Source organism: Desmodus rotundus, chromosome 2, assembly GCF_022682495.2.
Source record: "Desmodus rotundus isolate HL8 chromosome 2, HLdesRot8A.1, whole genome shotgun sequence".
NCBI lineage: Eukaryota > Metazoa > Chordata > Mammalia > Chiroptera > Phyllostomidae > Desmodus > Desmodus rotundus.
This window is the reverse complement of record NC_071388.1, coordinates 81029945-81056181: the sequence shown is the minus strand read 5'-3', so window position 1 is coordinate 81056181 and position 26237 is coordinate 81029945. Positions and strand designations below refer to the sequence as shown.

Here is a 26237-nt window from a genome sequence, read left to right as displayed (position 1 = left end):
TTTTTGTGAATTCCTATTTTAGCCAATTTTTTGATTAATCAACTATATTAGTCTGCTCAGGCTGCCATATTTTCAGAAGCTGGAAGTCCAAGATCCAGCAGGGTTGGTTCCTGGTGAGAACTCCCTCCCGGGCCTGCAGAGGGCTGCTTTCTCACTGTCCTCAAATGGTCTTTCCTCTGGGTGTGCATGGAGAAAAAAATCTCTTGTATCTTATGGGAACACCAGACCTATTGAGAGAGGGCCCCACCCTTATGGCCTTATTAACGTTAATTACCTCCTTCAAGCCCTCATCTCCAAATAGTCACACTGGCAGTTAGAGCTTCAACATATGAATTTAGTGGGGAGTACAATTCAGTCCACAAGGCCAACCACACGTCCTAATTGTGTCCAATCAGAGGGCACCTACACTGCTTACCCGGAACGCTTTGAGCACCCACTGTTTCAACAGCATCCGACAGTGCCACCTGCGCTCTTAGCGGGCTAACAGCTGCTTTTCTCTGCCCAGAGAATTATAGGGACTGTCTTGAAAGTAATTAAATCCATACCAAATGAAACTAAATGAGCATTCCTTCCATTTCATATCCATTTTCTTAAGGCTAGGACTGTTTTATTGCAAATTCACTTATATAACAGTAATACTCAGAACTTTCTTTGGTAGACTTCTGTCTGCAGTCTGTTCTGAATTATAATTACCCATTAATTGACAAGCACAATAAATAACAACCATTACTACTAATTATAATAAATGGATAATCACTAAAACAAATGTACAAATTTTTTATTTAGAATTAGAGACTCAAATACAAAGTACAATATAAAATATGAAACCTTCATAAAACAGACCATAACCACTTGAAGTCATCTATTTCTACAACAAAATTAAAGAAAAACCTAAAAGAATCCCAAATCAAATTATTTTAAATGTTTGTTGTCAACACTGAAATTACCACAAAATACTTAAAGAAATTTAATTAGAAAATGAACGCAGCTACTGCAGAGGGACTTCTGCTAGCTATTCACTAAAATCAATTATGGAATTAAAACAGTACGAGTTCCACTCATTCACAAATAAAAAGCACCTCATTTTAAAAAGACAATTATCTGTTTCTCTCCAGGCTGCAAGGACTACTTTGTTTACATGACCTTCAATTTTAATTTGGCACAATAGATTTGATCAGTAAAAGTAGTTATCCCTAAAAATGTTTACAATGTTCCTTTCAAACGCTTTCTGCTTCACTTCATGAAAGGGGTCAGGTATTTAAAAGTTAAGACATTACAATATAATAGATGTCCCTTATTAAGGTGCATGGCAAAATAAACATTTACATTAGAAAATAAGGTCTCTTTTTTTTCACTTAAGAATGGAAAATTGATCAGACTCGTTTTATATTTTCCCCTTTTACTAGGTCTTAATTCTCCAGAAAAAAAACAAAACAAAATGAAATTTTAAATTATCGTTATAAATCCAATTCTAAGATTTTGCACCAAAAAGGTACCAAGGGAGACAGTATAATTTCTTCAGGCCACACTGTTTTTAAAGATGTTTACAAAAAGTGGAACTAGACTTGTCTTAGGTAGATAATGAAAAAATACAGTATTATAATGTGTTTGTATATTTAAAACAACGCAAAACAAAAGAAAAATCCACTCAAGAATGGAATCCACATCATTCAAGAATATAACTATTTGTAAATACACAAATACTTGTGAGATTTTCCTAAAACATGCACATTCTGAGCCTTTTATAATTAAACTTATAAAACCAAACTATATTATTTATGTATCAACTGTCATAATTAGAGCTTTCTGCACAGCAGGAGAGTTAAAACTTTAACATTTATTGTTCTGTGAAACTGAAGATGAAATACAATCAAACTCAGCATTTCACTATGAAACTTTATAGATCTTAGTAACCTGTTATACTCGTTGTCCAATAAATGGACTCCAAAATGCAGTTATTAAATGTTTTGTTTCTACTATTGCTCTTTAAAAATCATTTCAATCAAATCACATTTCTTAGAGAAAATACACTCAGAGTTCTGAACAAATTAATTGTTTTTTTACAAGCAACTATGCCTGGAGGGGTAGAGTTCTAGCTCTCAGAAATTCTTGTTCTCTTTTAAAGAGAATGGATAATATGTGAGATATTCTTAGTGACTCGCTAAATGCAAAGATTAATAGAAAGTGTAAAATAAACTTTTGGAATGCAATAAATCTTAAGTTTCCGTTTATTTACTACCAACTAGCTATAACATTGGACAAGGTATTTAATCTCTCTGTGACTTTCATCTTTGAGACATATATATTAGAATGAATAATCTCTAAGTTTTCTTCCAATTCTCACACTGTCTGATTCTCTGCTTCGGCAGAAATATCCACTCAATACATTGAATTTCCAATAAATCCAAAGAACTAATATGAACTAAACTAGCACAGCTGAACTAAATCCATCCTCTAAGAAAAAACACAAAGACTGTGTTAAAGCTCAACTTCCCAAACTTTACTAGACCTACTTCTTCTCTAGCTAGACCAGTGACTAGCCCATAGTTAAAAACCAAGTGCCTTAGTTACATAAGTTATTTAAAATTACATTGTAAACCTATTAAAATATATTAAATCTATGCCATAGTTTTCCTGCATTCTAATTTACATTATTTTCATTTTATCTACATTCAACATAACCTGAAAAGTGAAGGTAGGGGGCTACTTAACATTCTTGTACTTCAAAACACTAGTAAAGTTAAATAGAATGAAGAGCAGAATATTAATCATTATCATATTCTGTCAATTTTAAAATAAAAGTTCACTGAACACTATTTATACACTAGAAAAACAAGGCAAAGGTAAAGAAGGAAATCTTACTGACAAATGCTCATATTCAAATGAATTTAGTTTTTTTTTTTAATTCTCACCCAAGAATATATACTTATTGATTTGAGAGAGAGAGAGAGGGAGAGACAAAGAAATATCAATCAGTTGCCCCCTGTACAAGCCCCGATCGGATAGAACCTGCATCCTTTTGGTACAGGGGACCACACTCCAACCAACTGAGCCATCCGGCCAGGGCTGATTTTGTTGTGTTTTGCTATTTCTTGAAAAAAGGTAAGAGAGACAAGAAGTCAGCAGAAACCTACTTAGGTAATACTAAGCCAGGACACTTTAGAGGCTTTAATGAGAAATCAATGTACCAGGGGAGCAGCGCTTTCGGTACTAGTACAATGCAAGCTGATTTTTCTTTGTCTAACAAGGGGCAGCAAATGAGGCACTTAACTGTAAAATACAAAAATAGGGTCTATTTAAGAAGAAATTAAAAAACATTCAGAAAAGATAATTAGCATTATTCAAAAAGCAAGAAATTCTATTTCTATTTAACATGCTTTCAACATTACACAAGCTTCACTAAGAAAAATATTTTTGAACATAAGACTGCTGTTCAGTTTATGAGACAGAAAATACTTCCTTTCCAAGAGATTTTGAATTTCTAAGGATGAGATTCTACATAGTTTTAAACTGAGGAAAATACATCTTACCCATACTGGAGAGATGTTTCTGACTATGAACAAACTATTACATGTGATCCCTGATATTATTCCTGAAGATCAGGAGTTTTTATGTAACTTCAAAGAAGGGGTCCTAGTGACTGTAACAAAGTAACAAATGGTATTTAGCACCTAAATTTACCGACTACATAAGTATTGCCATAGTTTTAAATAGTTGTATGTGCACAGATTGGGAAAAATTAGATATGTATTGTTCAGTGATATTAGAACATTCTCAAAGATTAAACTATCAAGCTTCCAAAATTATTTGCAAATACATTTACCTTTAATATTCAAAACAGTATTATCATTTCTTTCTGGAGTTACAGATACATATTCTTTTTAACAGGTAAAGACAAGTGAAGTTTATTTTTTCTTAATCACCATTAAATTGTCTTCCAGATGTGGCACTTTTTTCAGAGATTTAGATAGAAAATTGTCCTTTTAAAAAAAAGTCAACATATTCTACCACTAGTATTGTTTTAAATGTTCTTCACAATGAGGCTGAGGTCAAAAGTGAAATAAATGACACGGACCTTCGGGCAAATATAAAGCAGGAATGCAAGATGAACATACATTAATTTCTGGCAATATACTGGCACACAAATGCTTATCTGTGAGGCAAAAGAGAAAATGAAAAGATAATAAATGTTTGCTATGACATTATTACAAATGAATGGGGTCTGGCGTTGGCTTTCTTATCTGAAATATTATTATGTTGCCTCTTTAAATAAGCTTGATTTTAATTCTGGATGGAATCACTTGGCTTCATATATTAAAACTGATCAATGATAAAGTTTTCCATGAGACAACTTAATCATCTCCACGGAAAAATCCTATGATCTTCCCTTCTCTCCCTATTTGCTTATAAGAAGGCTTTCCTTGACGCAAGGGAGGAAAAAAGGCTTAAAAACTCACATTCTTCCTCCAAAAAGGCTGGCAAATTTCAATAGTTCACGATCCTCATAGATTACACACATGTCCACTTGCACAAATTGCCTTCTTCACTACACAATTTCCTTATACAGAGGAGTCAAATTCTCTTATTCATATCTTTAGGGTAATTTTTTCTATCTTTAACATATTCTAGTTTACTTTTTAAAGGAAATGAATGCATGAAAAAACAGGAACACTGATGATGAAATTCAGTTAAGAAATAAAGTGCTTATGGCTTTCAAAATAAATAGTTTGATACATTACGGCTAAGTAAAAAAGCTAACCAATTAAAATGAAGACTGACCTCAGAATCTAGAATATGGAAAATATGAGACAAGAACACTGTTCTATATAAATAGTAACAAAGTTGGGGGGAATATTACCCTGACCCTTTGAAAAAAAAAAGGCAACTGAAACTATTCTTAAGTGGATTGCCACTTCTGAAGCAATCAGACACACTACACAGTAATACCAACGTGCAATACCTGAAATGCAGAATCACATTCTGACTGCTGCCCCTGAACTTCTGTATTCAATTTACCATCCTCTGGTGCCTGGCTGGCTCCATCTGGCAAAGCAGGAGATAAGCCGTGACTGTCACAGACAGAAGCACTGTCAGACAAGGCACCTCGCTCTTCAGGGGAATGGGCTAAGTGAAGCATACTGTCTCCTGCCCCTTCAGCAAAATTTGTCCTCTCCTCTGAATCTTCTAGTTCTTGAACGGAAGTTAAATACTGTTCAAGTAGATTATTATCCAGCTCATTGTTTGAGCTCTCCTTACTCTGCTCACTATGTTCTTCACTAACATCCACTACATCTGACTCTTTGCAATATTTGACTGTGTCATTGGAATTCCCCATTATAGAACTAACACTGCTTTCTGTGGAACTTTTTTCAAAATCCAAAGAATCATGCAAACAGTGAACTTGTTCGATGAGGGAGGAATGAAAACCAGAGTCTGGAAATTCTGGAGAGGATTTCTCTTGAGGAGCTTCATCAGGAACAATGAGCCCATCCGAACTTTGATCAGAGGACGGCTCCTGGCTTTGGGTGAATAATGGAGGTTCAGACAGCACCACCATACTTGACACAGGAGGAACGTCCGTATGCCAGGAACTCAGACGCTGGTCTACAGCCTGCTGCCAAACTTGTAGAGACCTTACCTATAAACCAAAAAATGTAATTTTTATTATAAAATAAAAATAATGCCTGTTTTACAATCGCCCTTTGAGCTTTTTTCCCAACACACATGAAGTTAGTAAGTGGCAGATGGCAAACCTGGAGTTAGCAAAGGCCTGACTTCCCTCACCCTTTCCACAGCACTTCCAGCCCAAACCTTGGCCATAAAAGGCCCTCACCAGGGGAGCAGGGATGCGCCAAAGGAATTCTCTTGCTTCTGCTGGGAAACTATCAGAAGTGCATACAACGGCACATGTCTAGCTGACTAAGGGGTCGATAATGTACTCAGGATACACTGAGGTCCCTATGACAAGACAGGTCAGAGCCTACTAATAAAAGCAGGTTCCCTAATATAAGTAGCATCTCATTTTAGATATCCATTTGAGATAAAAGTCTAAATAATATCTAACAATACAGTATATACAACTCTAAAATGCCTAAAAATACCCTGAGTTCTTGGTAATAGGATTTTTACATTTTTAAAGTACAATGAATATCTCAAAATTTTATTGTAACCTCTGCAACAAAATAGCAAAATATAGAATCTTTTCCTTTCCCTTTGACTACCCTTCAAGGTAACCACTGGTAACAGTTTGATACGTGTTCTTCCCGACCTTTTACTATGTATGTTCAAACACAAAGGGAATTTTTACAATCAAGTGGAGCACTAAGTCCTGCAATTTGCTGCTTTTCACTGACAGTGTTATTTCGGAGGTCTTTCCAGGTGAGACCATGCTATTCTCTTCTTTTTAACCGTTCCACAGCATTCCATCATACTGTTATTTCTATAATTTATCTAAGCACTCCCCTACTAGTAATTATAAAACCTCACAAAGCTCTTTTGAATTTTATAGTTAAAATCCTGTTGCAAGAAATTCTTTTAAAAAAATATTTCCAAGGAATTATCAAAAAATACTTGATGAGATACAATTACAGTAAAACCCAACTGCCTGAACTGTCTCTACAGTGTGCAAACTCTCTCTCCCAAGAAGTCATGCATACTTCTTAGGGCATGCACATTGTAACCATCACACACCATATTTGGCACCTTCCATTCAAATATTCCCAAGAGATAAACAAGATAGGTAGTTACAATAAAACTTCAAATTGGGTATTTTATATGTATGTATTGGAAAAATTGTAATAACATTCTTCAATTTAGTCGCTCTCCTTCATCTTTACACTTCTTTATCTTTCTGATCAAAATTGTAAAATTACTCCTTTTCAGATTAAATAGAATATAACAAAGTTCACTCTACTGGTTCCAAGTTACTGGCAAAGGGTACGAATTACATCCTTGACCTTGGGAGAGGGTGCTCAGTATGCCTAACTATCTATGATTACCTCAATAAATCTAAAATTTTTCTTTGTTCACACCTTAGGTAAATAAGTGGGAAGGGGTTTACCTGGTTCCAAAGGAATCTGACAGCCTCTTCTTGTACAAAGTTTTTAGTACGTTCTTCATCTCTTTCTTTTCTTAATCTATAATAATTCAAAATCCATTATTGACACAAGGAAGGGTGCTTTGACTTGCACTTCTTGTGACGCCTAATAAACGCATGCATTGTAGAGAGATTAAAAGACAAATAACAGCCCTGGCTAGTGTGGCTCAGTGGATTGAGCACTGGCCTGAGAACCAAAGGGTCGCCAGTTTGATTCCCCATCAGGGCACAGCCTGGGTTGCAGGCCAGATCCCTGGTGGGGGCTGGCGCATGACCAGCAACCACACATTGATGTTTCTCTCCCTTTCTTTCTCCTTCCTTTCCCTTCTGACTAAAATTAAATAAAATAAATAAATAAATAACAGCCCTTTCCATTTTTAAAATATCTCAGCTGAAACCACTTTAAACCATGACTCAACAAAGCCAAATGAGATATGAGCGAAATTCAGATTATACTGGTTGCTCAAAATATTGCCAGTGATGAAAAATAAAATAAAATATTAAATGGCTCCTCAGCTGACCTCAGTTTCCCAGCCAAACAAATAAAAGGGCCGGCAGTTGCAGAAAGGAGTTAAGGATTAGGGTCACAGCGAGAACCACCTGCTGTGAGACTAGCAGGACAATCCCGTCAACCTCACTACCTGTTTGCCCCAGTTCCTGAAAAACTGTTCGTTAAGTTATCAACAGACAACAGACAACCCCCACCCCCACCTCCTCCCATCCCTTCCCCTCATTTGTTCAAGTCTTACTCCGGGTTCACTCTCCAGACTCACACCTACCACAGACCCAGGCTCCCCCAGTTGTCCGTCACTCCTGACTGTCACCACCACCTTGTTCTGAACCTCTGACTCAATTCTCCAGTCTCTAGGACCCCTCGCCCTTCTCCAGTGCCATCTGAGACTCCTGAATTGTAATCAGCAAACTCCCTTACAGAGGGTAGGGCAAAAGGAAGTTTAAGGAGGTTTACGGTTGTTCGTATGGAAATACAATAACTCATAAATAATACAAGAATAAACTGTGTTTTGCGTACTCACAACCATAAACCTCCTTTTGCCCCGCCCTGTAGAGTCAAGCTCTTACGTGAACTTCTCCTTGACCAAATCAGACACACTTCTGAGGGCACAACAGTCCTGTCCAGCGGAAGGTATCTTCTTCAACCACCCATTAGGGTCAGAATATTGCTTCTCACACTGTGTAGAAAATATTCTTTAACTTCCTCCTTGAACAACTAAATCTCCCCAAACTCTCTTCAAAAATGTACTGACTTCCCATTATCTGCCCCATTCACTGAAGAGTCAGCACCAGTCCAGTCTTTCTCGCTGCCCCTTTCCCGTCATCATTTCTGGAGATTCAACATTCCCTGGATGCTCTAAGAATAATCCACCCCCGTCACTCATTCTCATTGTCTCGCTCTAGACCCAGTCATTATTTTGACTGGACCATTTTCACAAATTATTTCAAGCACCCACATCTTCGCAGTTCGCCTGCTCTCGCACTGCAACAATCGAGACCTCTGAACTAGTGACCCCTTCCTCCTGTCTTTCCTCTTACCTCGTTCATCTTCCATGACCCATCATCATAATCACCCCCTCCCCATATCTTTGATTCTCTTGCCCTTCCCTCTCTCCCCTACCATACACATCTGGAAAAAAGTGATTCCTGGCTGAACCAAATTATCTATCCCTGAATCAGAACAGAACAGCTGAGAACCGCTGATGAAAATCGTAACACCTCACCTATTGTTGTACAGACAGGGTTTGATTCTCCCAGCAACAAAGTGTGAGAACAAAGTTTAAGTTTTAAGTTTTCCTCACACTGTCCAGCAATCCTCCTCCACTCACTCCCCTTATAAGATCACTTTTAAAGCAAGTACGTCACATCTCACATCTCTCTCCTTAAACCTCCCACACCCTTACCCCTTCATTCTCAAATGTTGGCTACATCTTACATATTACTGAAAAAGGGGAAGCATCCATCACAGAACCTCCCCACCCCCCATCATTAACCCTATCAGGGTACCCGCTCCCCCTACTTGTGCACTGGATCCCTTCCTCTCCTGCCCTGCACTTCTTCCTTTCCTCTGCGCCATCAGTTTTTCCCTCTTTGCTGCATCGTTTCCATCAACACATAAACGTGCTCTTTATCTCCCATCCTTAAAAAAGAATTTTCCCTAACTCCAGATTCTCCTCCAGCTCTTTTCTTCCTCACAGCAACATGTCCCAAAAGAGTTGGCTACGTTCACTCTTCACCTCTCATTCACTATTCAACCTATTCCAAACTGCCTTCATCCCACGAGTCTGAAGCTGCTCTTATGAACCTCACTGGGCAGGAACGGGTTAACTCATTAGGACTCCTGTGTTCAAACCCATTCTAAATATAGAAATGGCTTTGACTGGCTCCTGGGAGATAACCTGTAAGCCTCTGGCATGTCCTGCCTGGTAAGAATATCTCTATATATGGGGCCTCGGGCTGAACCTGACAGTTTATGCTTTCTGGTGAATACATATTTTGTGACTGACCCCCAATAAAAACCCTGGATGTCAAGGTTTGGGTCAACGCCCTGGTTGGCAACACTTCACAGGTGTTGTCACACTTTGTTGCTGGGAGAATCAAACCCTGTCTGTACAACTCCACCAGAAAAGGACAACTAGCAGCTGTGCCTGGTCTCTCCTAGACTCTGCCCCATCCGCCTTTCTTCCATGCTGAATTTAATGTGTATCCTTGCATTACAAAAAATCATAGTCATGAACAGAGAAGCTTTTCCAAGTCCTTTTAGCAAATCTTGAAACCTGAAGATAGTCTTGAGGGCCCCCAACAGAGCCACCAATAATCCCCAGCTTTTCAATCTAATGTATATGTTTCTGTTCCCCCTAAAGCACCTCCTTTCTCTACCAAAGCATTTCTCTGCTGGGGCTGGGACCCACACTCTCCTAGTTGTCTTACACTCTGGCTGCTCCTTTTCAGTCTCTGGTTTGCCTGCTCCTCTGGTTGGCAATCAGGAAAGCACGTGAGCCATGAAATCAAGGCATAAATCCTACCGTTGCCCCAGAATTTTAGCCCTTTTAAGTCCCTGCTTTTTTCTTTAATTCTGAGGTCACCTAATTGGTTCTACGTACTTTCTCATGTTCTCATTTTATAGTTATTCAGTTTTTCTACATTTTCTGTACCTTCCTGTATTTAGGTTTACAGATGTGTAGAAGGCGTGCATTCATTCAACATTTGTTGCTACACTGCATCTCTGTACCAACTGCCGTGCTAGACACAGAGATGCATACGATCGTCTCTGCCCTCAAGATGCTTTCAGTCTGTTGTAGGAGACAAGTAAACCAAGAGTGGCAACATGGTGTGAAACACGCCCTGACCACAGCATCAATGAGTCAGCGTTCCGAATCGACTCTAAGAATCTGATGCCCCCAAACCAACAAAGCTGCACCGCACAGGACCCACCTCCTTATCTCATCAGTGAGGCAGACTATGTGCTCCTGCATCCTACGCAGCCGGATTTCATAACGCACGTCTTTAACTTGCGGGTTGTAGTTCCTGGCATAAAAGCCCCGCCAACAGGCCTGCAGTGTGGTGGCCGCTTCATTTAATTTCTGAAGGGCAACTTTATCTTGTCCCAAAGCAACAGATTTCTGGGTTAAAGCCCTGCAGGGAAGTTCTTCAGAAGCCGTTTCAGGCATGATTTCTTCACTGTCTGGCTGTGTATGAAAGACACTGTGTCCAACTGAGTCAGAAAAAGATGTAAGACTGTGGGTGTCACCTTTCAAGACAGCACTGGTTACTGTTGGCTCAGGACAAGGTAACAGCCCGTCTTTCTCATTTACGTCTATAATGACTGCACTTTTCGTCACCTGAATGGAATTCCCATTTGCAGCCCAAAAAGCTTTTTCCTCTTCTTTATCCAAGTCCTGGTCTTCCTGCTCTTTCACCGATTCATCTGCGCCACCATCATCTGCTAGGCCTTGAAGCTTCAGCTCGACTGTAGGAGATACTGGAGAGAGTCCCGATGCAACTGGCATAAAAGTAGACTCTGAAGAGAGAAGACTACAGTTCAGCTTGTCCTCATCGGTCTGTATGTCTTCCAGGTGCAGGTCATTTCGAGAATACCTTGTAGTGCGCACAGAGGCTGGGACGTTACTCCTCATGGCATATAACTGATCATCGTTGCCGCTTATCCCAACCCAAGAATTGACTTGGATGACGGGGTCTAGAAGAATCAACAGGGTGTCATTTAAACCACTGAATATTTAAAGAGGACTTTTAAAAAAAATTTCAGCTCTATCAGGTGTAATTTCAGCTCTACCAGGTGCATTGTTGTAATTGGCATACAAAATTGTAACACATCGGAAGTACACATTGTGGTGGTTTGGTGCAGATACACACTGCGAAAGGGTTCCAGTCATCTGGTCAATTAACACATCCGTCACCGCGCACATTTATTTTTATTTTTTGGTGAATCGAGACATATGTTTAGTTAGATCTTTTTAATAACATCTAGCCCCTGAAATAGAGTAAAATGCAACAAAATGCCTTCATTGATGCCTCCAATAAGTCTACAACATCAAACCAAATATTTTTAAGAAAATAAACTGTGAATAATCATAAGAATAATCAAAGTATTGGATCAATACAAAAAGAAACATTGCTCTGAATTTTTAATTAGAAAGAAAATAGTTATCATAGATACATATACATATATATAATATGACCCACGTAAACACTTAATTAAAAAACTAATAAAAATTATGAAAATACGCACGTTTTCTGTTTTATGATGGCCATGAAATCAAACAACTTGGAGAAAACAGATCGATTAATTTCTCACCGCTTTCCTGGACTATCTGGCAATCTTGAACAGGGCTTGAACGCTCTGGTACCCTTGTTTCAACAGGAGGAAGACAAGACAACTCCTCATTTTGGCTTTGGTTCATCAACTGCCTCTGGTGAAACCTAAAAATCAGTAATATCTGATGTGATTTTACACACACGCACACGCACACGCACACACAGTTTTTCTGATTTCTAGGTAACACTGTCAGTAAGGTGGCCGTTTACAATTCTTCAAAGCACATACCTCAGATCACTAAATTACAAAGTCTCACTTGAAAGCATTGGATAGAAAAGGTTAAGGAACTTATTTTTAAATCATGTAGACAGACACCCTCATACTTGTACAAACATTTAAGGCAGGATCTCTGATAAAAAAAAAAAGTAACTACATGTTCTAGCCATACGTCTTAATGTTAGTATTTAAAAACCCAAATGGAACACCTACATTATGAGGAGAGATCCATTTTTAAAAAATTCCATGCTCTCACTCTGCTTGGCCCGCCCCAGACAGGACCTTCGGCGCAGCTGCTGTGTGTGCAGCCTGCGCGGTTCGGTTCCCTGCCGGCTGCTGCAGTGACAAGGGGCCCAACGCCCAGAAACGGGGGCTGTAGCACCTGCCGCAGTCCTACTGACCCTGCAGAGGAGACTCAGAGGTGCTTTCACTTATGAACTCATCAGCTGCTAGAAATAAATGGGCTTACCTCTGCTTGCTCAGAATCTTTTCAAGCTTGGCATCCTCTGCAGTTTGAAGGCCCAGTGTGGCAGTGAGAGGACAGACTGTGGCCAGATACTGGACAAGCTGGATGTGCTGGCCGGGCCGATAGGCTCTCCCCTTGCCTTGACTGTACAGCCACTCAGCTTTCAGACTGGAATTGGGGGACAGAAAGAGAAGATGACAGCAGGTAGACCAGATGCATTTTTAACCAACAATGATCTCCCTTCTTAATTTATCTTTATAGCATCGCTGACATTTTTCATAAATAAAACTCACTCAAGTTCAAAAAACTCTATCCTTCTGATTTACTTCCCTTACTCTTAACATGATTTAAATCTTTTATTTTCCTTGCTTACAGGCACTTCCAGAAAGTTACACTAATAGCTCCAAGTATTTTAAAATTATTTTCAAAGAAGCAGTAAGTATTCCTTCCATTCACTGTCAAATTCAAGTACCTCAACACATCACAGGTGAAATTAAAGGAATGGTTTACATAATACAACAGAAGTAAGAGCTATTAAGAAGAGAGAAAATTGAAACCAATCTGCTCTTTCTCCTAAAAACAAACAAACAAAAAACAGTAGTATTGAATACAATATCTGGTATTTGCTTTTAAAATACTCCAACAAAAAAAGTGGGGAACAGATTAAACAAGATGGGCAAAATGTTGGTAACTCAGGAAGCTGCATGGTGAGTATTTAGATGTTCATATGCTATTCTCTCTACTTCTGTATATTTTGAGTATCCTCTCAAAAAAGAAACATCAACTCCAAAGTTCTGCTTCTTAACTAAGTTCTGATTTCTAACTAAGCAACAGAGGTGTAGTTTGGTCCTGTAAATAGTAAACAGATTGAAACAAATTCAGAAAGTATTCCAAACACACAGGTGCTATACAAAGGTGCTGGTCTTCCCATAGGTGCACTCCTGAGAAAGCACTTCACAGCACGTCGGCAGTAGGTGACTGCTCAAGGGACTCTTTTCCATCACAGACACACTTCAGACCTGGCTACCAGAAGTCATCGAAGAACCCGGAATACTTTTCATAAGGGAGAACAATTTTAACCTGGATGTTTTTTAGCAAATAACAGTAAGGCTGGGTAGATACAAAAACTTGTAATTCCTTCCTATCCCCAGGACAATATCCAAGGTTGACCAGGAGAATGTTTTGAACATTGCTCAAGGCTACCCATCGATTTTTAAGACAATAACTCTCCCTTAGAACAATCCCTTCCCTCTGAACAGAATGCTTCCAGAGATACGCTACAACCTGCAAGCACAGTGGAGACTACAGAGCTGTCTCAGACACCAACTGCAACAGCGCTTTTCTCACTACCGTGGCATCTGTAACAATCTAGGTTCCTTGGTTTGAATATAACTTTGCCCATTCTATGGACTGACGTTTTGGTAGTTTCCCAAATGTCACAAATAGTTCCCAATGTTTGGGGCTAGTATGAATCGGGCTGCTATGAACATGCTTGTATGTGTCTTTTGGTAGATATAAGCACCTATCCTTTAAGTTATAAACCAGAAGTCAAATTGCTGGGCCACAGGGAATGTATTTGTATGTTTAGCTTCTGTAAATACTGCCAGTTTTTCAAAATGATTGCACCATTTACATTCCTAGAACAATGTATAAGACTTTCAATTGCAGAAAACCCCAGCAGGCAGGGGTCCCAACTCCAAGCCACAGGAACCATCAATGATCTAGAGATGGGGAAGTCCTCATTTCTGCTGCTTCACAGGTAGGAAAAGGGATGGACCAATCAGCATGTCTCTACCAGTTCCAAATTGGAACTCTGTGTGCATTTTCCCACAGAGCTACTATTATGAAGGGTAATTGGGTCCGAAGGTATTTTTAATACTGCCCTTACGTATCTGGTGAATTACAAGCTTTTGTAGAATTGATCTGAGATCCTGCTTACACAGCATCCACAACATGGTTTCTATATGTAAGTGCTCCAAGCCCCAAACCGCCAGTTAACATTAGAATTTTTAGAAATCAAATTGTTGTACATTGGGCACTAAGATAACTCATTAGCCTCAACCAACATCTGGAACTGATTATTTACTTCTTATCCGTTTTTAGAAAGGACAGAAATCCTAAATGAGCAGCACATAGTCTGCTATATGACCTCACCAATGGTCTTCATTTTAAACGTACATTTTAATAAACACTCAGTTTATTTATCTGTAGAAAGCTAGAAATGGTCTTTTCCGTAATTCCACAATAAATGTGATGTTAAAAGAGGTCAGGTTCACCTTTCCTTCTGAGAAATCACATATCCGTCTAGGACTCTGAGGTTTAAGCACCAGCTGACGATGTATGGCCGGTAGTCGAACCCTGGGATGGAAGGTGTTGCCATCACACAAGGATTGCTCATGATCGACAACTGTTCCAGGTCCGTTACGGATGCCAGAAAAGAGATCTGGAACAAAGGATATCTTTGTTGAACAAAGTGGACTATCCAGTGTCAAGCACAGGGCTTCCGCTGATTACATATCTTTGGCAATTTGAAAACGTAACAATTCCCCTCTTGTTCTGAAAGGAGACAAGTAACACTCTCACATTATCCACGGACTTCCAAAATTCCAGCAGTGTGGCCATCTGTCTTTGCTGTACAAAGTCCCTCGGAAAGCATCAGCACTGTTTCCCAGCAGAGAGAACCCTATTTTGAAAATCTAATAGCAGCCTGAGAAAAGTGCAGTGTGCCTTATGAACACCTTTCACGTAGATGTCCCTCTGCCACCAGTCACTTCCAAATGGAGTAACTGCAGCATTACATATTACATTAAGCCTTAACGATCCACTGACAGTAAGAAAAAAATGGAAAAAAAATGATCAGCTCGAGCCAAGTGTTGGATCTTGATGGCAGTGTCGCCCAAGGTGCTCCCAGTCCACAAGTGAGTTCACGGCTTTCTCCTGTTTCTCCTCCTTCCTCACAGCTTGTCAGCTTCCTACACCCCACAGAATACCCTCAGATTTTACCTCATTTAAGTCCCGAATTTCATTTTCTGCCAAAGAAAGGATGGCAAGACTTCTGGGTAGATAAGCCGGTGCCATTCTAAGGGAGGTGATGATGTTTCCATGTAAAAGCAGGGTCTTAAAAGTAAAAACAAGATGAATTATGAATGAAAAGATTATAAGTAAAGGGGTCTATTTTGACAAAACCAAAATGGTATGAACACACAGGGACCGTTCTTATTATCTGCCTCATAGCATGCAGATCACAGACTGAATGCCAGGTCGCCTTTGGTCCACTCCACTTCCTGTCCACATTCTAAGCCCAGGGAAGTTTAGAGACTTGTCCAAGAATGTATGCTCTGTGTAGTAACTGGCATTTTATAAGATTTAGTTTATTAAAACTTGAACAATTTCCAATATACTGGTTAATTTCCTTTTAAAACATCAAAAGTGAGGAAACTGAAAGAAAACATTCATTGAAACAATGAATTTTCCAGAAGAGGAGGGATAGAGGACCACATTCCATAATTCGCAACTGTACTGTCTTGGAAAGCTTAAGGAAGGTAGAAAATGCTATGAAACTGACTCAAGGTCGCCGGCAATGAGAAACCAAAAACTCTGAACACCAGATTCCAGTAAGATAATTATGCCTCCATCTCAGAAAAAAAAAGTTCAATCATCTTTAGTTCATCTGAATCTCTGAGTATCTGACTAAATGAAATTATTTAGAGTAACTTGCATTTTCTGCTAAAGATGGGGAAAATTGAGCTAACAACATTCCTAAAGCTTAATGAGTTCATCTGATGTCAAAAATATCCAACGAAGCAAAAATATGGAAAATGCCTACATATGTTTTTTGAGGCTGTTAAATCCAACTGTGACTTATTTAATTGCATAGTACATTCACCCCATAAAAAGTGCTATATGCTACAGGCTTTTAAAAATTAAACTAAAGTTAACTTTGATAACTTAGTAATACCTAGTACTAAAAAGACAGCAATTCGGAGTGTCAATAAAAGAGGCTCAAGTTCAGGAATAATTATGCTCAACCTCACCAACGTGTTATGTACTTTCTACTGAGCTGCTAGCATGGGTAGTTGGGCAGGGAAGGAATTTCATGTTTGAAGGACGGTAAATAAGAACTAACATTAACTACAATGACCAGTTTTATTTAAGTCAGTATATATACTAAAAGCAAAGTTTCATACTTAGTTTCCGCTACTCTAATAGAATTTTTATTATAATGAACACAATCTGTTCTTCATATACATCAGGCTGCTTTTAGGCCAATTGGATCACTTTCTGCTAGTATTTTAGTGTAAAATTTCAGAAATGACACAGAGCACAGGCTTACCTTCAGTGACATCAATCTAGAGAGATCACCTAGCTGGGATAAGTTGTTGTCTGACAAATCGAGGTGCTGTAGGGCTGTGCAGCTATTGATTTGGTCCATGGCCTATCACAACAACATTATCACGTCAGTTTATGTAAACAAAATCAAAAACAAAACTCTTCCCTAGTTCCTCAAAACTGAGTCTCCTGCCTCCTCCGCTTATTTTTGGAAGCAGAGGAGTGGCGCTGAGCAAGAAAAAGAGAAAGCAGCACTGACAGAATTTGGTAAAATGTTCTGTAGCAAGCTTCCACCCTCATTACCACTCTACAAGTAGAGGATCACATCACCCCAGTAGTTACGGCCTGAAGAAAACTTAGTGATGACACAGGACAGTTGGGGAGGAGGTAGACTTTACAAGTTAGGAGTCCGCCAAACTGCCTGGATTCAAATCCAGACTCTGCAACTTCCTGTCTGTATGACCTCAGGCAAGTTACTTCATCTCGCTACACTTCAGTTTCTTCTTCTGTTTAATGAGCAGGACACCACTACCTTTTGGGTTGGCCAAAAAGTCTGTACGGTTTTTTCCATAAATTAAAAGACACATTTTTCATTTTCACCAATAACTTTATTGATTTGGATATTTTGAGTATGTTGGCCATCTCCCTCTAGTGGGTAGAGGCCAATGCACAAGACAGCCCCACAGCAAACAAATATGTGGCCAAAATGTCAACAGTACCAAGAAAGTCCGCAAACCACTTTCGACATGTTTGATCAGTCACAGCACCTTCTCCGTACACTGCGCACATCTTTTTTTTGCTTTTCAGTTACATTTTTACCTTCCTTGAAGTAATAAAGAAAGCACAATATGCTGAAAATGTTGAATATATTCTTCTATCTTCAACATTAAAATGGTTGCACAAAAATTCCCCAGTTTTGATGAGTATTTTTAATACAATAAGTCTAACAAAATTGTCTCGAATGAAGTTAAAGACAACTAAGCACTACTAGAGCCATCGTACAGAAAAAAACTAAACGAATTTTTTGGCTAATCCAATACCTTATAGGCTGTCATAAGATTGAATTAATACAGTTAAGATGCTTAGAATAAAATCCAATGAAGCAAAAATATAGAAAATGCCAACCCAGCCTAAATTAACTGTTCAATAAAAGTCAGCTACTAATAATCTCATTTAATCCACTCCCCTCATCTAGCATATTGAAAAGTAAGACACAGAGATATTTATTAACTTACCCAAAATCATAGAGCTACTAAATGGTGGAAGCAGGACTAGAACCCAGGCTTCCTGAGTTTTATAACAGTCTATTCTTTACTATCCCATTGACTTGAAGCTTAATGCAGTGTGACAGTCTCCCTCCTAACACTTCATTCTACTTGATCCAGTCTTCTAAGTATAATATAGATTCTTTGTTCACATTTAAAAGAATAGTGTACCGCATTACATGCTTAAAAAGGAGATTTTTTCGTTTGTTTAGGTTAACTAAAATTATCCCTATAGTGTTAGTAGGTACTTTGATTTTTTATTCTATTCATTTCTATATTGGTTGCATTTCTTTTTTACAATAAATACTTTCATAAATTGAAAAAGAGCAAATATAATTACTTAAAAAAAAAAAAACAAACCCAGTTCACCTTGAGATTATTTCCTGCCAAATTCAGCCACTCCAAATGTACTAGTTCCTTTAGCCCTTCCACGTAGCCAATGCTATTGTGAGGCAGATTTAACACCCGCAGTTGGGTCAGTTTGGCCACACCCATCATCCGCACCAGCCGGTTGTTAGCCACTGACAACTGTGAAAAGGAAACATATCATTACTCTTGGGAATAAAATACATAGATTACGTTCACATTAGGGTGCTTAAAAAGATCTGTTTATATGGCCAAACATGTCCAAATATATAAACCCAATTTGTGCTTTTTACATATATTGTCTTCATATTCCACAGAGTAACTATAGTTTGTCGTTGCTGCCGCTACTACTCCTAAACAAAGGGAAATACACTTTAAACATTAACCCCAGCAATCACATCTCCTCCAATTACCGAAGAGAAAACATCATTAACACAGCACCTACTAGAGAATGTAAGCTCTACAGGGTGAGATCCTTAAACTGTCTCAGTAAAAATCTAGAACAGTGCCAGACACATAAGGAGGAGCCCAATAAACATTTACGGAAGGAGGGAAGGAGGGAGGGAGAGAGGGAGGGAGGGAGGAAAGGAGGGAAGGAAGAAGGAAGGGAGAAAGAAAGGAAGGGAGAGAGGGAAAGAGGGAGGGAGAATGGAAGGAAGGAAGGTATTCTTTACCCCCATCGTGGAGTAAAAGGTTTTCTTAACACAGTATTTTGCCAACATAAAACATTGGCTTTTTTTTTTTTTTAACAAACGCTTCTTTTTCTTGTCCATTCTAAATGTAGCACGTATCTGTTCATCTTCAGGAGAAACAGTCATGTAAGGATTTACAACATTTATTACTTTCCAGGCCTACAGTTACCTTTTCTTAGGTTATTTTATTGTTTAATTAGATATAATAAACTGGTTCTATATAACTATTTCCCCAGACAAAGTACCTACCTGTATTAATTGTCTGCATTTCTCAAGATTTTCCAATTTAATAATCTGATTTTTATCCAGAATCAAAGTATGAATATCTGCTTCACAGGGTAAGTTTGCACTTAATTTCTGAAGCCCCTGCCCTGTCCAATTGATCACTGATCCTTGAAAAGGGAAGGGAAATTGTTAGAAAACACAAATAAAACTGCTGAGCATACGAATGGAATTATACTCAAAAAATCCCATTTAGAGTTAGAAAACACTAGAGCACAATATAAAGATTTTTAAAATGAAAGCAATCAAATTCTAAAGGACCACAGGTTGAAATTATTTACTTGCCCTAGAAATACGATTAAATAGTTTGGAATTCTTCACATTTAAGTATGAGCTAATAGTTCCATATTTTGTGCCTAAGTAATGAGAGTATTTTTTAAGTAGAATTCATCTTTTGTTAGAGATTAACTTGCTTACAACTTTACTACCACTATACCCTAAAGTGCCCAAAATCAAAGTATATACTTCGGTTAATTTATATACAAAATGGGAATAATGCACCTAATTCATTAGATTGATGTGAGGATGAAAAGAGAAACCATATGAATAGCACTTGGCCCCATCTGTGGCTCACAGCACTAAAAAAGTATTGGGTTGGCCAAAAAGTTTGTTTAGTTTTTTTGGCTCTACTAGCGCTTAGTTGTCTTTAACTTCATTGGACACAATTTTGTTAGATTGAATTGTGAGTTGTTGTATTAGCACACATTTTTAAAAAATCTTATCAAAACTGGTGAACGGACTTTCTGGTCAACTCCATAATTTAGTACAATAGACATTAAAATCCTGGCTTCATCAATTCACCATTGAGCAAGACTGATCTCTTTGGGGCTCACTTTTCTGCTCTGGAAGATGGATTTGATAATACCTGCTTCATGTAGTTCTACAGAGAAAATGAGATGATGTAAAAAGCTAAAAAAAGAAAAAGCACTCAAAATATCGTCTAGCTCATATAAAATGTGCTCTATAAATGTTAATTGCTACTACTGTAAATTGCCTTGGTCGGTTGAAAAGGTGGCGTTTAAAAGCAGCAAGTATCAGAAGGAGACGGGGCCAGAGAAGCTGCAAGTTTCAAATTTATACCCCAATTAAGCCCACTGCGGGAAATAATTATTGGAGAATGCTCTCCCGAAGGGATTCAACGTTTTTCCATTGTCTAATGGCTTCTAGCATTTCAGGTTGGGGGCGGGGGTGAAAGGGTTGGGTCATGCGATTCTCTAAGAATCTGATAAAGCTGTACAGTGTCCCAGGAAAACGCATAGCCTTTGCACACAGTATCGAAGAGCGGACAGACCTCTTAGAACTATCGACTTCTCCATCCCCCGCAAAATATAATGAGCCCCTCATCTAAGCTGTGAAGGCCTCGACCCTCAGCCCTGCCCCTGGACCCAGATCGCTGAAGCGGAGCCCGGGAGCTGTAGCCAAAACAAAGGAACTCTGCTCACGCCTGGCGGCTCCGGGTCACAGAAGCACCCGCGCTCTGCTCTCCTCCGGGCAAGACCAAACCCGACACCGGTATCCCGAATTACGGGCTCTAGATCACCCCCAGATTTTATCATAGCCACCGGACACTTCCAAGACAGGGTTCAACGTCTAGAGAGCTGTGTTTGACAAAGGATGTCCTGAACGTCGTAGGAATCGAGAGGAAAGGGGTACAGTAAAGCGAAGGAGGGAGATCCTGCAGTTTCCACTTGGGCACCCAGAACTCAAAGTAAACATCCTAGAGAGGTCAAGGCAGTCCGAAACCCTCCATCCAAATAGTGTAAGGAGCGCGCGAGCTAGGGCGTCCGGCTGTGCGAAGGGCCCTGGGGGCTGTAGTACCGCGGCCGGCCCCCGCCGGGACGCCGGAGAGCTTTGCAGAACCAACGGACTACAACTCCCAGAAGGTAGAGCGCCTTCGAGACGCCCGGACCCCCCCACCGAGAGAACTGATTCAGAACTATACCCCTATACCTAGGCTCATTTTCTCCACCAGGTAATTATTTAATTCAGTTCCAAGGAGTAAGAGTTGCGACCTAACAGTGAGGACAGCCTTACCTTCTCCAGCAGGCAAAGCCGCATCCACGCGCGCCACCGCCATATTCCCCGCTTGTTAATAATACCAAGCAACCGTCCTCCAGTTGATCGGTGGAACTTGTAGTCGGGAGGAGGGGCAGGAAACTACAGCTCCCAGCATGCACGGCACTCAGACCGCCCAATTGGTTGCCCACCACTATTACTGCAAAACCCGGATTGAATCCGAATCGCAGTGAGTTTAGGAACCCTGGTCAATTCCCTTCCTGGACAGGTTGGCAAACTGTATCATTTGGTGGTCATTTCACTCCCTTTTCTAGGTGTTTACGAAATTTGATACTTTATCACCGGGCTGATTATGTGATCGTTACTTAATGCAGACCGAATTTGAGAACTCATTGCCAGGGGTCTTTTTATAGGGGCTACCCTTTCTTTGGACAATTCTGCATAAATTGTAAGTTTTCAGTTCTGCTCTAGAAATGAATTGGGCAATCTTGTTGAGACCGGTCAAAATGAATACATTTTATTTGAAAATTTAGTGAAAGCATACTGAGGTAGAAGCTTTTATACAGTATTTTAAAGTGGTTGTTCTTCAATATTTAACATAATTTTAGACCTGGGAGTGTATTTGATAAATATAAATCTACAATTTTTCCAGGGTGTATACAAAACAAGTTTACAATATACAGGTAGTCTCCAAACTAAAGAATTACACTGCCTAACTGAAGGGGAGTAGGATCACACTTTGGATATAACTATTACAATGATCACCAGTGTGATTGTGTTAGCCAGAATAGATAGCAAAGGAAGGCAAGGAGCGGGAGGGAGACATGTCTCACCTATTAATTCAGCAGTCCTGAGCAGTCAGAAAAGACTGCCAGGTGTTCTGAAAGTCACAAGAAGAACTATGATAGAGCAGGAGGAGGGGAGAGGCTTTAAAATTCTGTGTATTTCCAATATCTAGGAAAGAAAGTCTTTGAAACTGTATGTTAAACCCAAGGTCTGGAGAAAGGAGGAGGATGGGGACCCCAGAAGCTGACTATAAGCATAAAACCCCTAAAATCCTGGTTGTCAGGGCACTCGGTCTAGCTGGGGGTCCGCTTGAGCTTCATGCTTAAGTGTATTTCATAAATAAACTTGCTATCTCATTTCCACTACACATATTGTTTCTTGCCTGAATTTGATGGGGGAACTCAAGAGTTGGAAATTTTTAGTTTTAAGTAATAGTTAATGAGCTTAATAATTAATGTATGCAGAAAGCTATAGTTTCAGGAACTGAAGGTATGACCCACCCTGACTCCAGAAAACCATAAGGAATTAGACCCTCGTGCGCCAGTGGGACTGCAAGCAATCAAGATGGTATCTGAGCCTTTGCGCTCCAGGGAGAGATCTCCCATCCCACCACCCAGGACGCATAAATAATCACCATGCTAGGGAAATTGACAGACTGCAGCTTTTATCTGATTAACCTTTTCCCGGAATTCCAAACCCCTTACCTGCACTATTTTTCCTCCTTATAAAAAGATCAACTTGAAATAAAATGTAAGACAGCCTTTAGGGTACATCACCTGCCATCTCAGATTGCCAGCCATGTGAATAAAGCACCCATAAAGATTCAATCCTTGTCTCCAATTATTGGTTCTGGTAGTGACAAGTAGCAGGAATGCCAACTTTTTTGGTTTCAAATTCATCTCTGCCAAGCCAGACAAGAACCGAGGAGGGGGAGCCCCCTAACTTGGGTCTTCTTGGTAACAGTTGTAACTATGAGGTCAATAAGACTTCAGGGAATGTGGAATGAAATGGAAACTATAATCTTCAGAGAAGACTTGAAGGAGGAACTGAAACAGAGCATAACTTGAAAGATGGGTAGACTCTGAACAGTTACACTGAAGATAAAAAGCATTGGCAAAGACTTCTGGTGGGGGCAGGTGGTAATGAAGCTGTGCTCCCAGGAAGCAAGAAACTACCCTGATAGCACCACAGAATGTATACCGGGAGCTTCCAATTTCTGCTACCCATTTATCCATTGCCTCTTGCAGCCTTAGCTTCTGATTTTCCCTTTCTGAAACAGCAATGTTCAAAATCTCTGATCATTTCTTTTTGGGAAAATTCACTAACTCATGCATGCTTCTAGATTTCCAGGAGCTTGATTCTGTGAGCTTCCCTCCTTCTGGGTTCTCCCCCGGTCACTCTGACGACACCTACTTACCTCTTTCCCTTTTCTTTTCTCCCCGTGTTGTAGTCTGAAGACAAATGTCCTAATTCCAAAGAGGGAATTAAGACTAGGATTATTATTTTTTCCTTCTAAACAAGAAACCCCTTACCTAGAAAGCAGTCTGACTATATAGGTGTAAGAACACAGCAGGCCTGAATGCTGTCTCCCACTAACCTTTGCTCCCTGGAATAGCTGGTGAGGATTAAGGAGACTGTTTAGCTCAGGGAGGGAGAAGGGGGTTTTACTCTTCTCTAATTTAGCAGGGTAATGAGTTATCCGGGAGAGGGATCCTGGAAGCCCAGAGGGTACTTGAGGAGTCAGGTTCCTAAAAGTTTATAGCAGTACAGGACCAGAGTTTTGTCTGGTTCATCTGAGCTGGGATCCTGAGGAAAGGGCCAAAGGATTTCTTTTGTGGGCTTAAATAAGTATAGTCGTGGCTCTTAGAGAGAGACTGATGTTCCTGGCACACTTCCACATACCCAGGTAAACCAGCATCTCTTTAAAATCAGGTAGTATGGCTTTTGGATCTAAAATCAAATTGCTACACTTTAAATTGCTTGATATCATATATCTGTGTATGTTAAACCCTGCAAGCTTCACTCAGTTTGGAGGATGCTACTAACCAACATTATGAACCACTAACAAGGCAGCATTTTTTGGCAGGCCCAAGCTCCATAGGAAAGACTGTCCTTCCCATCAGCATAGTAGACCTTCTCTACCGGACAGCTGATCACCCTGACTCATCGGCCCCATCTCCTATTGACCTGCCCAGTACTGCTGGCAGGGGCTGAGTAAAACAACACCTTTTATGGTGTTAATCGCCTCCTCAGAAACTTGAGCTTTCAAGGGCCACTAGTTCATTCCACTAGTTTCCACTTGGTGTTTCTGAGTTAGGGATTGACAAATGAAACATGTTTTAGAAAGGTTAAGCTGCTCCTATGACAAGGATGAATGGCAAACAGAATAGCAGCAGGAAAGAGACTATTGTACTAGCGAATGGTTTCCTTTAACAGAGCAGTTTCAGCAGAGTGCCGTACACAAGTTTAGATGACAGGAAGTTAGGAGAGTAGGTAGAAAGGAAACTTCAACAGCATTTGTGGACAGCAACTTCCCTCAACAGAACAAAGGAAGTTTTTAAGTAGGCTGACAACTGATATTTGAAAGAAGTAAATGTAATAACTTTGAAGTTTTGAAACAAAGAAGTTATTAAAAAAGAATTTTCATAATAAACAATAAAAAATCTTTATGTGAAGGTGTTGCTGCATAAAATTGTTTCCTCATTGGTATACTCTTTGGTCCTCCTTTATCTATGATCTATGACATTGAAGGAGACACTGCTACTATGAAACACCTGTTCATGGGTTATCAAGAGCCCCAAATGAACATTAACTTTCCCCTTTATTATGTATTATTTTTAGTAGGTGTCACACACATGTGATAATAAAAAGCCAACAGTGCAAAAGGTATTCACTGAGAGTTTCACGTGTTTTTTCCTGTGCCTGGTCCACAAGAGGGGCTGCAATTCTTTCAGATCATCAAAGTAGTCTAGAAATGAAAAAGAAGGTTAGAAGCAAAGTTAAAGACTTTCAGTAATAAAATTCTACCACAATATTTGGGTGCAGAGGCTAAGTATCCTGCTGTCCTATTTTAAGGAGGTTCTAGCTGGGCTCCTGTGCAGGGATTAGTGCTGGAGGCCCCCTCGGGAGAGGACAAGGAAACGCGGTGGGGGAACGGTGAGGGTCATCACCCCTCTGGGTGCGAACTGCCAGCCCACCGTTCTCCAAAGCAGTGAGGTTTCAGGAAGGTGGACAGAAGAGCCTTACAGCATCGATCCTAAATACCATGCAATGTCAGGGCAAACTAATGAATATGGAAGAGTTAGCCATCCCAAGATGAGATACTAAAACTTTTAGTTTTTCCCCATATATCAGCCAATATCTGAGAAAAAGAGGTAGAAGTAAAAATAATTTCAGGAATTAAGCCACTGTGAGATATTTTACAGGTGCCTTTACTGAATTAACTGGTAAGAAGTTGTCTTTTTAAGAAAGTAATAAACGAATCCTTGTCCTTTTTATTTTATCTTATTATCTTCTTTCAGGTGTTTCTAAAAAGCAGTGAAACTTATAAGAGTGATTAAAAGTTAAGTGAATGTTTACAAGTTCTAACTTTAATTTATACTTGGAAGACTTTGAGTGGTTAAAATTTAAAAAGTTCACTTATAAGAGTGGGAGTTTTACTCTCCACTTCCCCCCATTCCTGATTCATGTGTTTTTTTTTAAATGAGGGGCTGTGATGATTAATTTCAAGTGTCAATTTGCCTGGGCCCCAGCTCCCAGATATATAATCAAACGTTATCTTGGATGTGTCTGTGAGGGTGTTTTTGCTAACATTAGACTTATTTGATTTATTTTTTTAACTTATTTTTACCATTATCATTTATCCCCATTTTAC

General features: G+C 39.5%; 1 protein-coding gene across 3 annotated transcripts; it reads right to left on the bottom strand.

Annotated features, from left to right (window-relative positions):
• Window positions 1-763: 763 nt before the first annotated feature.
• On the bottom strand, window positions 764-22084 carry CEP97 (centrosomal protein 97). 3 transcript variants are annotated; one of them, XM_045185958.3, is made up of 12 exons: window positions 21596-22084; window positions 19529-19671; window positions 18591-18749; window positions 16961-17062; window positions 15631-15744; window positions 14904-15070; window positions 12631-12795; window positions 11925-12049; window positions 10544-11306; window positions 7061-7136; window positions 4961-5638; window positions 764-4153 (listed from the first exon to the last, which is right to left on the bottom strand). In XM_045185958.3, the coding sequence occupies exons 1-12, from the start codon at window positions 21636-21638 to the stop codon at window positions 4022-4024; spliced, it is 2667 nt and encodes an 888-aa protein (XP_045041893.2). In that variant the 5' UTR covers window positions 21639-22084; the 3' UTR covers window positions 764-4021. The 3 variants fall into 3 exon arrangements, with proteins under 3 accessions (XP_045041893.2, XP_045041894.2, XP_024433937.2); XM_045185959.2 differs by lacking the exon at window positions 21596-22084 and adding an exon at window positions 21004-21296; XM_024578169.4 differs by having other exon boundaries at window positions 764-5638.
• Between the last annotated feature and the right edge of the window lie 4153 nt (window positions 22085-26237).

Bases quoted from the DNA above. Each gene is read 5' to 3' on its own strand.
- CEP97 (XM_045185958.3), bottom strand. From the start codon at position 21,638: ATGGCGGTGGCGCGCGTGGATGCGGCTTTGCCTGCTGGAGAAG. The intron at 11,307-11,924 runs GTGAGAAATTAA...TGATTCTTCTAG, and splicing joins CCAGATAGTCCAGGAAAGCG to ACCCCGTCATCCAAGTCAAT. The intron at 5,639-7,060 runs GTAAACCCCTTC...TTTGGTTTATAG, and splicing joins TCAGATTCCTTTGGAACCAG to GTAAGGTCTCTACAAGTTTG.